This window comes from Camelus bactrianus, chromosome 10, assembly GCF_048773025.1.
Source record: "Camelus bactrianus isolate YW-2024 breed Bactrian camel chromosome 10, ASM4877302v1, whole genome shotgun sequence".
Lineage (NCBI taxonomy): Eukaryota > Metazoa > Chordata > Mammalia > Artiodactyla > Camelidae > Camelus > Camelus bactrianus.
This window is the reverse complement of record NC_133548.1, coordinates 46,645,455-46,657,855: the sequence shown is the minus strand read 5'-3', so window position 1 is coordinate 46,657,855 and position 12,401 is coordinate 46,645,455. Positions and strand designations below refer to the sequence as shown.

Below are 12,401 nucleotides of genomic sequence, written 5' to 3'. Positions count from 1 at the left end.
TGTCTCCTGTCCCCTCTTGCAGGAAACAAAAGGCGCCCAGTCTCTGGGGAGCCCTAGCCCATGCCCCGCCCCTACCCAACCCCCAATGCCCAACACACAGGGAGGAGGCAGGGCCACTGGAGACAGGAGGTTTTATTGATGCTGATGGGGGTGGGAAAGGCCCCCCAGGAGGGCTGAGTCAGTCAGCGGATGCATAAGGCCTGGGCACATAGGGGTAGGTTAGGGCACATTCATCTTAGGATTCTGTGGCTCCTTCTTTGGGGAAGGGAGAGAGCATCTTGAGGGGGGAGCAATTTGAAGAGCAGCAAGGGAGAGGTTAGGGATGGCTGAGAGGTCCTAACCTGAGAGAAGGCACCATAATAGCCAGCAACATCTGTGTGGAAAGCTGGATCAACTGGTCAGTAGGGGAAAGTGGGGAGGAGGCACTGGGTTGGCTTCTTGGGGAGGGTTCCAACCTTGGCCTGGGTGAGCTCTCGAGAATACCTGGTGTTCCCAAGCAGAGTAGGGCAGGGCCCAAAGCCTCTTTCCCTGTGGGCCTCCTTAAGGAGAGAAAGGCATTCGAGGACCCCCTGGCAAGGGGTGCCAGAATTAGTCCTTAAGGCACAGCTGGGGGCAGACAAGGCGCCAAGGCACAAAGGCACAACTGGTGGGGGGGCAGGGGCAGCCTCCAAGCTGAGTGCCAGGGTCACAAGAGGACGCAGGACCGCCCACGCTTGACTGGCGTGGGGTTGAGCACAGCCCGGACAGCCTCCGCAAACACTTCCTTGACGCCGTCCTGCTGCAGGGCCGAGCACTCGAGGTAGCGCACAGCGTGGATCTGCTTGGCCAGCGCCTGGCCCTGCTGCGGTGTGATGGGCGCCTGGCCCTGCTCCTTGAGGCGCCGGAGGGTGTCAGGCTGGGATCTCAGGTCCTTCTTGGTGCCCACCAGGAGGATGGGCACGTCGGGGCAGTGATGGCACACCTCTGGATGCCACTTGTGCCGCACATTCTCATAGGAGGGCGGACTGGCAATGGAGAAGCAGATGACGAAGACGTTGGTCTGAGGGTAGGAGAGTGTGCGGAGGCGGTCGTACTCCTCCTGGCCCGCTGTGTCCCACAGGTTCAGGTTCACCGTGCGCCCGTCAACTGCACTCTGGGCGCTGTAATTGTCGAACACTGTGGGGATGTACTCCTTGGGGAAGGCATTTGTTGTGTAGCAGATGAGCAGGCACGTCTTGCCCACAGCCCCATCGCCCACCACCACACACTTGATGCTCTGCATCGTGGGTGAAGCTGCTGTAGCGGAGGCAATGCCTCCTTCCCCTTCTGGACCCCTCTGGATTCAGTGACCTGTGGACAGATGAGAGGGACACTCTTGGTTAGGAAGAAAGGATGGGGCCTACAGAGGGAAACCAGCTCCAGTACTCTTCACCTGCCACCATCCTGCAGTCCCATCAAGACAGACCTCAGAGAGACAGACACACAATGAGAGAGAGGCCCTGAGAACAAGCAAAGATGCTCAGGGATAAGGAGGCTGGCACTATAATGTGTAATATATTATGTGAAGCACATAAGTTCTGATGCCAGACTAAGATCAAAATCTGGTTTTGCTATCTCCTAGTGTATGACTCTGAGCAAATTACTTAACCTCTCTATGCCACATTTTTGTAATCTGTAAAATGGGGATAAAATAATACCTACTTTATTGGGTTATTATGAGGATTACATAAGTTAACACACATAAAGCATTTAGAGCAGTGCCTAGTCATAATAAGCATTCAATAAGTATCAGCTACTTTTATTTTTCCTCCAGAAGTATAGACACAAAAGGAGGGTGCACAAGTATAGGGATCTGCCAGATCCTCTATCAGATGTGGACCTCTCCCACCAAGTAGACTGGAGTGGGCTTCTGGCACAGGGCAGCTGACCCAGGTCACTCTGAGATGCAGCCATGGATGGATCCTCTCCCAACTCAGGGCTACCCTGCCTAATGCACTGTTTCAACTCCAAACCTGTCATCTTTGGTTTGGCTACTGAGCACAAACCAAAAGGTTCAATGAGAAACCTGTGGAGTGAGGAGCACAATTCTCCAGACAGCTGCCCTATCTCAATCCAGGAGCCCTGGGGATGGGGAAGAGGTGGGAGAACGTACCCCATCAGTTTTGGAAGCATGGGAAACCCTATCTGGCCACACAAACCCAGGCTGGCAACTCAGTGCAGGAGAGCACTGGAGACTGAGCCAGGGCTGGGATTTGGTCTGGAATCTGGGTGTGTAATAATGAATGAGACAAAAGCTGTGGCTCACAGACGTCCACACCTTCTCTCAAGGTGGTGTAAGGCAGATCCTCTAAACCCAGCCAAGAGGGTTGAACAAAAGAGTAAGAAAAAAACCTTGGTTTTCTCCTCAATCTTTTGTCCCTTTCCTGAGACCGTGGCCTGTGCCTCTGAAGAATTTGAGGGGCTTCCGGACTCTTGGGTAGAGAACACAGTGCATTAAAGCACTATCACTGAGAACACATGCTGGAATCAGACTAGCCAGGGATTCTAATCAACTAGTCATGTATGATCTCAGGCAACATATTTAAGTTTCATGAGCCTCAAATGTTCTCATCCGTGAGATAGGGATAATCTTGCCTATTGGGTTAGAATTGGTCAGATCATGAAATGAGCTAACATGTAAAGAGTGTTTGGTGTGAGGTGTGGCACATAGGAAGTACCAAATGAACTGGCTGCTGTAATTATCTGTGGGGTAAGTTTGAGAGGAGTCCCCCCTCCAGCCATCATCCTGGTCCCCTCTGCAGCTCAGAGGGCCTCGGGGTGAGGAACTGCTCTTCCGAGTTCTAGAACAGAACAGAGCTTCTGGAAACCCTATGATTATTTATACTGCCGTGGCAAGGGTCCTCCTCTAATTGGCTACTTCCCCTCAGCCATGGGGGACTTTTTCTGGCTAGTATGTGACTTCCTTTCCCTGACTCTCTCACAACCAGGTCACTGCTCCCTGGAAGGGGGACAGCCCTGTTTTAGACACACCCAGATCTCTTAAGTATTGCCTGCTCCACCCAAGCACCATCACCACTGGCCCATTTTCCCCACTTTACTTCATACATGGCAAGACTGCACCCTAGTCTGATAATCCCTCACCCCCGCCCCCAGCCTGACCTCTCAACATTGGGTTCCAAAGCCTCAAAAATCAAATTTGGAGGAGAAAGGGGAATCCACCATTGGAAACGGGAAAAGGAACTCTGGTGGTGTGGAATCTGCATAGGACCCATGGCTTGGTGCCAGCTCCCTCCCAGGCCCCAACTTCCCCGGGGACCAGCTGGGAGGGAAAGGGGTTCATTCTATGAGGTTGCCTCTCTGGTTCATATTAAAAAATACTTCCATCTTATTTGTATAAATAAGTGTGTGTGTTCAACCTCTGGAAAGAGGATAGAGGGCCTCAGGGTATGGGTCCAAGAAGACAGTAAGGACCCTCTAGGGCAGTGGAGAGAACTTTAGACTAGAAGTCAAGGGACCTAACCTAAGTCTGAGCCCCAGCTCTGCTCTCCTGCTGACTCACCGTAACCAGGCATGAGGCACTTACCCTCTCTGGACCTCAGTTTCCCAATCCATGAAAAGAAGAGAAAAAAGCCTGTGCAAGGGTACTAAGTGGATGAAATGAGATGTTAAGAGCCCTGGGAGCAGGGGACAGGATGATGGGAAAAGAAAAGGCCCTCAGGAACAGGGGGTGGAGTGGGAGGGCCGAGTCAGTCAGGAAATGCACAAGACCTAGGTACACGGGGGCAAGTCAGGGCGCCTTCATCTTCTCAGGATTCTGTGGCTTCTTCCTTGGGGAGAAGAGAGAGCATCTTGGGGTGGGGGTGTTGGTGCCATTACTCTTGTCCACTGTATTAGCTGGGAGACCTCAGCACTTCCACACAAAGCAGGGGAGTGGGCATGGTAGGGTGACCTTGAACCCTTCCCCCTCAAGCCCAGCACAGGGCTGGCCCAGGCAGGAAGGCAAGGAGGGAACTCTGGCCGGCAGTCACAAGGCCCAAGAGACTGGAAGTACAGCTGGCTCCAGGCTGCTTTCTAGGGAGGGGTTATCAACCAGCAATCAGTAAATCAGCCCTCAAAGGAGCAGGGAGGGAGAGGGTAGCTTCCGGGCTGGCAAGGGAACAGGGACTGACACCGGAAAAGGATCATGAGTGGGATGGTGTCCAGAAACAAGCAGGGCAGAGGCAGTGTTTTATAGGGCCAAGAGCACTGGACACCTGAATCTGACCTGCATTCACCTGCTGACTCTGCCCTTTGATTAAAAGCCCTCACATGGTACAACCCTGTATAGATCACATGGTATTATGTTATTTGATCCTTATAACAACCTAACAGTACTATTCCTATTTACAGATAAGGAAACAAATGCAGAGCAGTTAAAGAAACCCTGCGTCACACAGCCAGTTAGCATGGGAGCTAGGACACAAACCCCAGTTTTGTGATGCAAAGCCTGGTGTTTTCCTCAATGTGTCACACAGCCTCCAAGTTACCCTTTACCGGCTGACTTTATGACCTTAAGCAAGTAAGTCACTTCCCTTCCTGGAACCTCAGTTTCTTCATCGGCACAACAGGTGTGATAAAACTAGCCCTCCCTGCCTCAAAGGACAGCAGTGAGGATCCTGAGCATGGGAAGGAATGTGCTTGGGAAATTGGGCAGCGCTGTGCACACAGGAGGTGGCAAGAGCAAAGCCTTTCACACCAAGAGGCAGGAAACACTGAGCATGCAGGTGTCTGAGTGGTGGTGTCAGTCCACTCCTCCCTACTCAGGTCTAGTTCAGACCCTTATTCTCTCCCAGGACAACTCTTTTCTCTGAAATCCATGGCTTGAACTGGGTGAAATAAGCTGCTACAACTCATTTAAGGAGGGCGCATGCTAAAACGTAGGGTCTAGCCTGTATCACGTAGGAAGAAGGGACAGTCAATGCTGCAGGGGGTCAAACAAGGAGAGGGGTTGGGGAATCAACTTTGACTTACTCACTAGGTCACTTTTTTTTTTTTAAAAAAAGAACTTTTATTTAGAAAATAAATTGTTTGCCGATTGGTATAGTATTAGCCAAATGACAATGACTTGTTCTGGCTTTCTATTCCCAACTTAATTCAGATCTTGCCTGTCCCTCATCTTGGTGCTCAGAGTTCTTCATAATCTGTCAGGGGTTTTGGAGTCAGACACTCCTGGGATTAAATCCTAGTCCTGGTGCTATGAGCTAGGTAACAGTACCAACTTTATAAGGTTGTTACATGGATTAAGTGTGCTGATGTGCAATATATGTGTACAAAGCAGGTACCTTGCAATGTGAGTTTCCAACCCCCAGGGGTCTTCACTGTCTTGTGTAAACAAGCCAGGATCATTCTTGCCCCTGAACTTTTGTTCTTCTCTCTGCTGCCGTTCCCTCTCCCCTCTCAAATCTTCCTGACTCAAGGCCTGGCTTAAGTCTCATGGTCCCATGAGGCGACTGAATTCTCCTTTGAACTTCCATAGCATGGCCACCCTTTGAACCCTTCTTTGGCTCTGTGTGACTCCTTCTCCAATAGTCGTACATGAGTGCCTTAGCTTGAGGATGCCCCCTGCTCCCCAAATACTGAAGCTTGAGCTTCTCGACTCCCCCACAGAAAAGCTGAATATAGGGCTAGGCAAATGGGACTGTGCAACCACTGCCTCCTGGTCTGCTTGCTTCTGTTCCTGTTACTGCGATCTCGATAGACAGGTCAGAAGCCCGGTCTGGACTAAACCCCACAGCCAACACTGCAATGCTGAATCTTTTTAGACAGCAATGGCAGCCGAAAGCTTTGACTAGGATAGGCAAAAATCTCTTTTCCCAGTACTGGCCTGACCTGGCTTCCATGGGGAGCACAGCCCATGGGGGTTCACCCTGTCTGAGTGTGGTCCCTGGAGCCCAGCTTGTACCCAGTGGGGCTTGGTCTCGGGGTGTGGCCCAGGCAGGCCCAGAATGGGGGAGGGAAAGGAAGCAGCAGATTGCTTGATTGCCAGATCTCTGTGGCCGTTATAGCAGGGGAAGTGTCCCAATTGGGAGTGGGGGAGGGGAGGAACAGGCTGTAAGAGAAGGGGGGTGTGGAAGCAGTGGAAACTTACAAACCTGCCTCCCTGACATGAGGGATCCCCTTTGTGCAGCCCTCCCTGAAACTCATTCTAACTATAATCCATCACTCTGGTTATTCCGATCCTGAGCTCTGGCCACATAACCGTGATCCTCTCTACAAGGAGCCTCCACATTTTCTTCCCCAAAACACATGAAACAGCAGTATTCACTGTCCTAGTGGGAATCCAGCATTTCTTCCCCACTTCCATCCTTTGACCCCCCACCCAGCAGCTCAGAAGGCTCCAACTGCCTCAAAGGATCCTTCTACATTGGTCCTCCAGAGCCAAGCCACATCCTCCAGGGAAGTTTTTGTAAGTCACCCAAGTCATAGAGGACTTATCCTACCCAAGGTCTGCTCCCTGATTCTCTCACAGGTATATTCTATCACATGTCACGTGGAAGCTGATCTGAATCTTATCTCTGGTCATAGACTGGGAGAGCCTAGGGGGCAAGGTCCTGGCTGACCTGTCTCCCTAGGCTGAGCACAGCACACGGTGGCTGTCAGTAAATAGCTGAATGAACTCAATCTGTCCTTCACGTCTTTGCACATGGGAGTTCCTCTTTCTGGAATTCTGCTTCCTCTCAACCCTTCCTGCCCCTCACCCTAGAGCCTCCAGTCCTTCAGGGCCCAGCTCTGTTCCCCAGCTACTCAGGACACCACAGCCACCCCTTCTTCTGCCCTACCTTCCCCAGCACTGTTATTACATTGTGCTGAACTAACTGGATGCCTCATGAGGAGGCCCTGCTTACTTCCAGAAGCCCAATAGAGGGCTAAGCAAAAGCTGCAGACAGGCATACATCTCCTATCCCATCAATCCAGACTTTGATTCGGGGAACAAGGAAGCACCTCCATGCCTAGGAGACACCAGACAAGGGTAACCAGCTTCCCTCCTACCCACCCTTGCACCAGGAGTGCAATTTAGGGTTAACGAACACATAGGCTAAATTGCCCTGTCCTCAAATGGAAGGGTGAGAGGGGTGGAGCAGGCATAGCCAGCCCAGTGGTGATGAGGAGAATGGATAGGAAAAGTGGTCCTGATGGGCATAAGGATTGGGACTATCAGGACTGGTCAAGAATGAGGCCAAGGTCAGGGTCAGTGTTGGATCAGCTGCAGAAGCTCTGCCAGTCTGTTTGTTTTGAATAGAAGGCAGGAGGAGAGGTGGTACAAAGAGGCTCAAAGGGGCTGCAGCTGTGCTAGGAGGAGGACGCTGGGAGAGACATGAGGTCAGTGTGGGGCTGGGAACAGGCCAAGGGCTGAGTCTTGCTCTTTCTTCCCATTCTCCCATCAGCAGGGACAGAACCCGAGAGCCTAGTTCCCAGCCTTAAAAAAAATCCACACTGGAGAATTCTCTACCTCTTGCCATTCTCCACCCTTCAGCCCTGCATAGGGTCCTGCACTGCCCCAGGTAGGATGGAGTGAGCTGACTGCCCACTAGGGGCTGGGGAGGAGGAGGAAACAAACGACAGCTGGAGCTGGGAGGGCTGTGGGAGGCTGGGACCCTTTTACTCGGTCCCTGTTCTTTCCATGTACCAGCACTTGGGGTGCTCCATAGAGGGTCAGCCCCAGGGCCAGAGTAGCTCTGGCGGCAGTTAAGGAGGCAGGCCCCTCCCCCACCAGGCAGCACAGAGGAAGGCTCAACCCTGGCTTCCTCCTCCTTTCCTCCCTGCCCCAGCAGCTCAGCAGTCTGGGGGGCCCCACAAAAGGCCCGTGAAGTGGCACTTCCTTTGCCTTTGCTCATTTCACATGAGGCTGTACAGAAATGCCATCCTCCCAATCCTGCCTCCGCCACCTGAAAATACCCACAGAGAGACCCAGGGCCTCACAGGCCCTTCAGCCCGCCCCAGACCTGAGGGGGTTTCCACAAGGGAAAAAAACACCAGGGAGGAAACTCCGGTATCTATTTTCCACTGTCAGTGGGGCAGAGCTGGAGCCAGGCACCAGGTACTCCCCCATATTGCCACCCCCTGGCAAATTCCCTGCCACTCTTTGCCTTCTTCTCTTGTGTTTTGGGGAAAGGGGGCACACCACAGTTCTTGTCCTTGGACACATAGAGACTGTTCAAGGCTGGGCCCAGAGTCAGGGCACTGCTATGAGGGGGCCCTTGGGAGAAGGAGAGTCAGAGCTCTCAGTATTCTATATGCTCTTTGAGGTATTGATAGACAACTTTTTACTGCTGAAGCTGAGCCACAAGAGACAAAATTGACTAGGGTTACACAGAGGGTTGGGAGCAAATCCAGGACAAGGACCTGGGTCTCTTGACCTCCAGCCTGGGAATGGGCCTATCCCTCTGACCTCATTCAGGATGGCCCTACCATGGTTTATCCCTTCGGGAAATGGGCCAAAGGAGCGAGGTTGGTGTCTGAGCTCTTTTTGCTTCCAGGCCCTCATGCCAAGAGCATACCCGAGCATATATGATTTAGAACAGACATTACTGGACAGACAGACAGCCTGCCCCAGCTGGGGAGTGCCTTCTCTGGCTCTAGCTCCTGGGGAGATGCCCTCCCCCCATGACTTGAGGACAAAAGAGGAAGCTGGACCCTGGACAGGAAAACCCATTTGTTCTGGGGAGGCAGCCCTGGCTCTGTTTTTGGTTTCCCTTCTCACAGACTCCTACAAGTCTCACCACTAGTGGGTCTGCACTGTGTATGCAGGGAGGGGTCTTCAATCTGGGCCGGGGCACCCATTTCTTCCCAGTTGCCCAGCTACCTGCATTCTAATATCTTTCCCACTACAGCCACAACCTTTCAAATCTTCTTGTTCATGACCCCTAAAAGGTCACACCAGCCACCTCATCTGCCCTAACATCTTGCCAGAAACAACCCTCCATATCCTAGATTCTCAGCCAGGACCCAAACAATCTCGTATCAGTTCTGTTCACGTCAAGACCTTGACCATATTTCTTTAGCTAAGACCTCAGCAGCAGTCCCCTATAGCAGGCACATCCCCCCCTCCCTCCCCCTGTTTCCCCACTTAGATCCCTCCCACCCCAGTCACATTTTTCTAGCAGTGACTTTCATGCAATTAGCTCAAACCTCCAGTGGGGCCAGATCTTGCTTGGGAGAAGCTCTGTCTCATCCATCCTATTTTCACCCTTAGAGCCTATGGGTTGCTCAGTTATCTAAAATAAGTACTAATTTGGCAGGCAGGGAGTCAGGACTCCTGGGTGGTTTTTTACTGAGCCCTAATGCTCGGAGAGTGCCTTGCATACATATCCTTCCCTGAGCTGGGATTTTTATGCTGGTCCCTGGGATTTCCTCCTGGGGCCAAACCCCCTATACCTCCCAGAATGAGAGCAGGAGAGACAGGAGTGCAGAGGAAGGGACCATCCATGGGACAGCGACAACCATGAGAAGGGAAGAGGACAGAATGGGGAATGGGGATAGTCCTTAAATCTGGCTGTGCTTGGGAATCCCACAAAGTAGACTTGCTTCCCTCCACTTCTCTCTCTTTTTTTTTTTTTTCTAGTGGAGAGAAATAAATACAGTAGACTTGAGGAGGTAGGCAAAAGCAGGATCTCTCAGCATGCATCTCAAAGGCTTGAGGAGGGAGCTCTAGAATGGGGACAACAGCTTATAGAGCCAGGCTTATTGAGGATGCCTGAAGGCAAAGGGGTCAGCAGAACTCCAGAGGGCTTCCTGGTCACCAAGGCCTCGAGGAAGTTGAGGGGACACGGGTATCTAGCCTGGGAAGGCCCTGGAAGGCAGCAGGAAAGAGAGGGCAGACATCTTTGTCTCATGCCCCTCTTCTTTTCCTGAATTGAAGCTAAAACAGTTAAGACTTAAGTTAGACCAGCTGTAGTCTTCCCTCCATAATCCTGCCTTTACTCCTCTCAATCCTTCCTCACACCTAGCTGACCCAGTCCCATTCTCCCTGGCAGGTAGTGCTGGAACCAGTAAGCACTGGAGTCAGGGACCTTCAGGCTCTCCCGCAGCCTCCAGGCCTGGCCTCTTGATCAAGCACCCAAGGGTCTGGGTGATCTGATTTCCCACGGCCTCTCTCACCAGTCCTATTCCTGTGTCACTCTACTCTGATACCCTGACTGCTACAGACTGCTTCCTCCTGCCTAACCGCAACCTCACCCACTGCAGGTTCCCTTCATTCTGTTCATTCTGCTGGCTTCCCCTGCTTTGAGCCCTCTCAAGGCTGAGGGCAGTTATTTTGTCTCCTAAAGATAAAGATGTAGACACGCAGACACTTGTACGTGCATACACAGAGAGGTTTTCTAGCCCTTTCATCATCTCTATCAGTGGGGGTTGCAGCCTGCCTCTCTGAACTAGGGAGGTTTGAAAAGGTTCTTAAACTCAGCAAAGATCCTGAGCCCCAAAGCTAGAGATAAGTGACTGAAAAAGAAGGAGAAAGGAATCAAGAGGAAGGGAAGATGGAAGAATCAAGAGGGTAATATGTGTGCGGGAGCCAGAAGCTGGGCAAGGAAGGGACAGGGGAGGCCACAGGGAGAGGACAGAGATGGACAGAGCGGAAGGGTAGGCGAGAGGTCAAGGCCCAGGCATGACTGTGTGTCTTGGGGAAAAAAGACTGAAGAGGATGCGAGAAGAGGGTGACGTAGGGTTTGTGGAGGAAGACAGAATGAGAACATTTAGAATTCAGGGACTAACAATGGGGGTCGGGGGACTAGGAGATGACTCCCAACCCAAGGCTAGAACCTCTGCTGCCTCCCAGAAGCCCGATTCTCTCCATCTCCTGCTCTCAGTGATGCCATCTTGTCAAGGACTATCAGTACCTATGAATGAGGGTCCTTCCACATCTAGTCACAGGGCAAAACCAGGCCCTTTCCTTCCTCAGTTTACCCCTCCAAAGAGCAAGGTCAGGCACTTGTCAGCTAGGCACAGCCAATGCGAGCTCAATAAATACCTGTCGCTCTGTTTCAGGGATGGAGAGGTTGGACCTCAGAAAAACAAACATACAGAGAAAAGTATTGGGGTCGTCGGCGAGGTTCCCCCATCTTCCTCCTGAGTGCAGAGGGCCCTTGGGCTGCAGGCTGTGAGCGTAGGTCTGGACCGGCCTCGATCTTCCAGAGGACTCTTTCTCTGCGATCTAAGGCTTTAAAGGCCAGACACCGCCCCTCCCTCAACCTCACAAGTGTCACAACTGCCGGAGCAGAGGGAGAGCCTTCTAAAGCCCTTAGGGCCCCCTCCCCAAACACACTTCGGAACAGCCCCCCACAACTCCTGAGGGCACCCCATCTCCCAGCTCTGAGCTCTCCCACTCAGAGACTTTTCTCTTGGAGCAGGGGCTCCTCCGACCTCAGGGATCCCTCGCGGCTCCCAGGAGCCAGTACAGCCGCCCTCGGTGCAGGAACCCACCCTCCTCGAGCCGCCGCCGGCTCGCAGTGGCCCGTCCCCGCCCCGCCCGGCCGGCCGCGCCCGCCCAACTTGGAGCGAGCCGCGCACCTCCCGCTGCGGCCTCCCGCAGCCAAACTTCCCGGGACCGCGCCCGCGTCCGGTCCCAGGCCCGCCGGGCTCCCCACCCCTGGACCCCCAGCCCGCGGGCCGGCTAGGGACCTCACCTGGCGCCCTCCCCGCCGCGGGGGAGCTGGGGGCGGCGGCAGCGGCTCCGGGCTCAAGAAGGAAGTGAGAGCGGGAGGCCGGAGGAAGTGGGGGGGGCGGGCCGGCCGGCGGGGCGGGGCGCGGGGGCGGGCCGGGGCGGGGAGGGGCCCGACCAGGAAGTCGGCGGCCGGGCCCCCCACCCCCGGTCTCCCCCATCAGGCTGGACCCCGGCCGGGTGCTGGGCTCCCCAACCCCAATCCTCTGCCTCTGAGACTCTAAAGGTCAGGCCTCCTAAGGTCAGTCCTTCCGTTCTCCTTGCCACCCCCCACCCCAGTAGAGGTCCTAGCCATGGCACTAGACTTTTGTCCCCCTCCTCGTATCTCGCCCCCACCAACCCCCGCGGGAAGATGCTGAGAACAGGCGCGCCTAGGCCTGGTGCCTTCAGTCAATCTCAGGGATCGAGCGATGGCTCAGACTGGGGGTTGGCCAGAATGGGTCAGGCTGGGGCAGTCCCCACCCCTGCCCCGAGTCCCGGGGGAGTACGGGGTGGTGGTGAATCAGCAGTAGGAAGGCCTCAGACCCCTGGGGAGGGTGCGGAGACCGGGGGGAAGGGGAGCTGGCGTCAGCACCCGGGGAAAGACAAGATCAGCAGAGAGGCAGGCGGAGCCGCGGGCCCCAAAAACAGGATGTCGTGTCGTTGTTCCGCACCCGGCGGCTCCGCGCGCCCAGGCTCTGAGGAGGGCGCAGGGCGGAGCGAAGACATGGGGCTCCCCTCGCCCCCT

At 54.0% G+C, this 12,401-nt stretch overlaps 1 protein-coding gene across 1 annotated transcript; it reads right to left on the bottom strand.

The window, feature by feature from the left end:
- Positions 1–114: 114 nt before the first annotated feature.
- On the bottom strand, positions 115–11,794 carry RHOG (ras homolog family member G). The gene is made up of 2 exons (XM_074372540.1): positions 11,640–11,794; positions 115–1,329 (listed from the first exon to the last, which is right to left on the bottom strand). Exon 2 carries the CDS (start codon positions 1,259–1,261, stop codon positions 686–688), a length of 576 nt encoding a protein of 191 aa, XP_074228641.1. The 5' UTR covers positions 1,262–1,329; positions 11,640–11,794; the 3' UTR covers positions 115–685.
- Between the last annotated feature and the right edge of the window lie 607 nt (positions 11,795–12,401).